Source organism: Octopus bimaculoides, chromosome 28 (assembly GCF_001194135.2).
Source record: "Octopus bimaculoides isolate UCB-OBI-ISO-001 chromosome 28, ASM119413v2, whole genome shotgun sequence".
In the NCBI taxonomy this organism is placed as follows: domain Eukaryota; kingdom Metazoa; phylum Mollusca; class Cephalopoda; order Octopoda; family Octopodidae; genus Octopus; species Octopus bimaculoides.
The window spans coordinates 1,526,922-1,530,032 of NC_069008.1; the positions used below are offsets into that span (position 1 = coordinate 1,526,922).

Here is a 3,111-nt window from a genome sequence, read left to right on the forward strand (position 1 = left end):
ACCACCACCACTGAAATCACAGCCACCCACCATTACCGTTCCCACAACTGTTACCATCATCATTATTATCCCTACCACCATTATCAGCAACATCGCCACAACTACAACCATCCACCATGATCATCTCCACTATTACCACCACCACCGCTGCTACCGCCACAACTACAACCATCCACCATGATCATCTCCACTATTACCACCACCACCGCTGCTACCGCCACAACTACTGCCCCAGTCTCCTCCACCACAACTGTCACTACCACAACCACCACCCACAACACTGTCTTACCTTCATACAACAACCTGAAGGTGTCTGTGTGTTCATGTCCATAGATCTGCATGTCGACAGTGTCAGAGTAGTTAGACAGGATGTCCACTAATTGGTCGTTAAAGTCTGGTCGCATCCACTGGAGGAAGGCACGTCTCTCGAAAATGCCGGGTGGGACATGGGCCATCAGTAACACCTACAATAACAACAAAGTGATTATGCATTATATATATATATATAAGGTTATGAAGACTATTAGTTTCGACCAAACCCAAAGATACTGCCAGAATGAAGCTCCACTCCAAGTACTGTTTCTTCTTTGTTCTTTCTTCTGCACATCGCTCTCACTTTTTATTACAAATCTCCTCTTATAGATGTAATAATCCATTCTCCTACTATTACCGTTTCCGATGAAGGGATACATTGGATTTTCCCTGAAACAGCTGTAAGACTTTATCCATAAAATTTATTTCTAACTTTGCCATTGGTCTCTTTATCCTTTTCTCTCTTTATACATACATACATATATATATATATATGTTTAAATATATTTTTTTCACCAAAAATTTGGCAAAAGAATATAGTATCTGTTAACAATCTTAGCAAAAAACTCACAGATCAGTTTTGAGCTCTGTTTAAAATTGATATATATATATATATATATATATATGAGGAGATGCTAAAATGTTCCTGACTTTGGGTTAAAGAAAATACAGGCGGATCAATTCTTATGATTTTATCCAACATGTTCTCCTCTCAGATTCACACACTTATTGCAGCAGTCCTTCAGTTTTTCTAAGCCCTGTAAAAGAACTCGGAAGTTTGGGTCGCCAACCAGGCCTTTTGCATCACCTTTAAAGCCAGGAACTTTTCAGTACTCCCCGGTAAAACCGGTATAATATTAAAGCCGGATATGGATGGTTTAAATGCTAAATGGTTAGACATCAAATGGCCATGAGGGTCCTTCTGAATAAAATAAGAATCAATAGGCTCCATAAGGGAAACAAAAATGGGGTTGAGAGTCACTGGTATAGACCAAACAGAACAATGTCCACTCACCTTTTCTTTGTTTTGAGTTGCAAGCTCTAGCTGGGCCTGAAGCCATTCAAACTGACCACCTGGGTCAGTGGTATTAAGGGTGAAATTATTCATACTGTAATACAGGTTCGTGTTCAGCGATATCAGTCGGAAACCCGTGGAAATCAGGGTGGAGTAGTACCCAGCTGGAAATGGAAGGAAAGACGTTAGAAAAAGGACACACAAAAGGAGGACATTGTGGCAACAAATCTAACCAGAATTCACCCATTGATCTTCTGTGTCCGCTTCTTCTCTGGAGGGTCAGGCAAGTAGAATCCTTGGGTACCTAGGCCATGGGGTCCTGTCAGAAACAAGCATCGTTAGACTTTCCCGCTGGATTCCCAACGATGACCAACAGAGAATATGAAAATTATCCAATCATGTACTTGGTATCTTATATATGAATATATCTGAAATCGAACCGAATCCGACGACTGGCATCCATGCCAACCTCTCCTTCATTGGACACTAAACTCTGCTTGCGAAGAACTGTTGGGGCAAGTGAAATCATAATTGAACCATACTCGATGACTGGCACCTGCGCCAGCGGAACATTAACAGCACTGTCGAGCGTGTTCATTGCCACGTGCTAGTGGCCCGTAAATAGCACCATTTGAGCGTAATCGTTACCAGCGTTGCCTTCTAGCACTTGTGCTGGTGGCACGTTAGAAAATCATTCGAGCGAGGTTGTTGCCAGTGCCGCTGGACTGGCTCCCGTGCAGGTGGCACATAAAAAACACCTTTTTGAGCGTGGCCGTTGCCAGTACCGTGTGACTGGCCCTCGTGTCGGTGGCACGTAAAAGCACCCACTACACTCTCCGAGTGGTTGGCGTTAGGAAAGGCATCCAGCTGTAGAAACTCTGCCAAATCAGATTGAAGCCTGGTGTAGCCATCTGGTTTCACCAGTCCTCAGTCAAATCGTCCAACCCATGCTAGCATGGAAAGCAGACATTAAACGATGATGATGATATGTTTGAATGTGTGTGTGTGTGAGTGTGTGTGAGAGAGAGAGAGAATCACATATCATCTTCAATTAACGGTTGTTTTCCATGCTGACATGGTTTGCATGGTAAGCCAGAGAGCTGCACCAGCTTAAGGCCTGATTTGGATTGGTTTCTACAGCCAGATGCCTTTCCTAATGCCAACCACTTTACAGTGTAATGGGCACTTTTTATAAATATAAATATTCTTTTATTCATTTACTTGTTTCCGTCATTTGACTGCGGCCGTGCTGGAGCACTGCCTTTAGTCAAACAAATCAACCCCAGTACCAGTTACGCACTGGTAATCGACTTAATCCGTTTGTCCCCTCTATGTTTAGCCCCCTGAGGGCAATACAGAAATAAGATACTGATGATGATGATGGTGGTGGTGGTCATCGTAATGATGATGATGGCAACAATGATGATGAGAAGAATGATGATGATAAGAACAACAATAATGATAAGAACAACAATAATTACAATGATGATGATGACGATGATGATGATGGAACGAAAGTAATTAACAACAACAAGAACAACTACAACAAAACAAAACAGACACTCGTGAAGACAAGGTTTGGCTATGAGACGACTCACCTGTAATAAACTGGGCCTGATCGTCCGGCTGGAGAAGTTCAGCCCAGTGGCTACGGGTCAGCAGCTGAGCATAGAAGTCAGACCCGGGGGCAGTGTCGGGCATCTGGTTGGACGGGTAGGCGTCATGGTTGCCGACGGTCGGGTATATGGTGGTGTTGGGGAAGGTGGAGCGGAGGAGGCGGGTGA

At 43.6% G+C, this 3,111-nt stretch overlaps 2 protein-coding genes across 3 annotated transcripts in view; both read right to left on the reverse strand.

Moving 5' to 3' along the window:
- LOC106870586 (acyl-protein thioesterase 1) overlaps positions 1-3,111 on the reverse strand; it is a 304,640-nt gene that overhangs the window by 63,548 nt on the left and 237,981 nt on the right. The gene's annotated exons all lie outside the window — the stretch shown is intronic.
- The window catches only part of LOC106878796 (acid sphingomyelinase-like phosphodiesterase 3b), a 12,142-nt gene that overhangs the window by 3,043 nt on the left and 5,988 nt on the right, over positions 1-3,111 (reverse strand). The window contains exons 3-5 of one of the 2 annotated variants that reach the window (XM_052977454.1): positions 2,926-3,111; positions 1,328-1,491; positions 290-464 (exon numbers count right to left, since the gene is read on the reverse strand). The exon at positions 2,926-3,111 is cut by the window's right edge and continues 143 nt beyond it. In XM_052977454.1, coding sequence (XP_052833414.1) covers positions 290-464; positions 1,328-1,491; positions 2,926-3,111 — 525 coding nt within the window. The remainder of the gene's footprint in view (positions 1-289; positions 465-1,327; positions 1,492-2,925) is intronic. The other variant, XM_052977456.1, reaches the window with a different exon arrangement.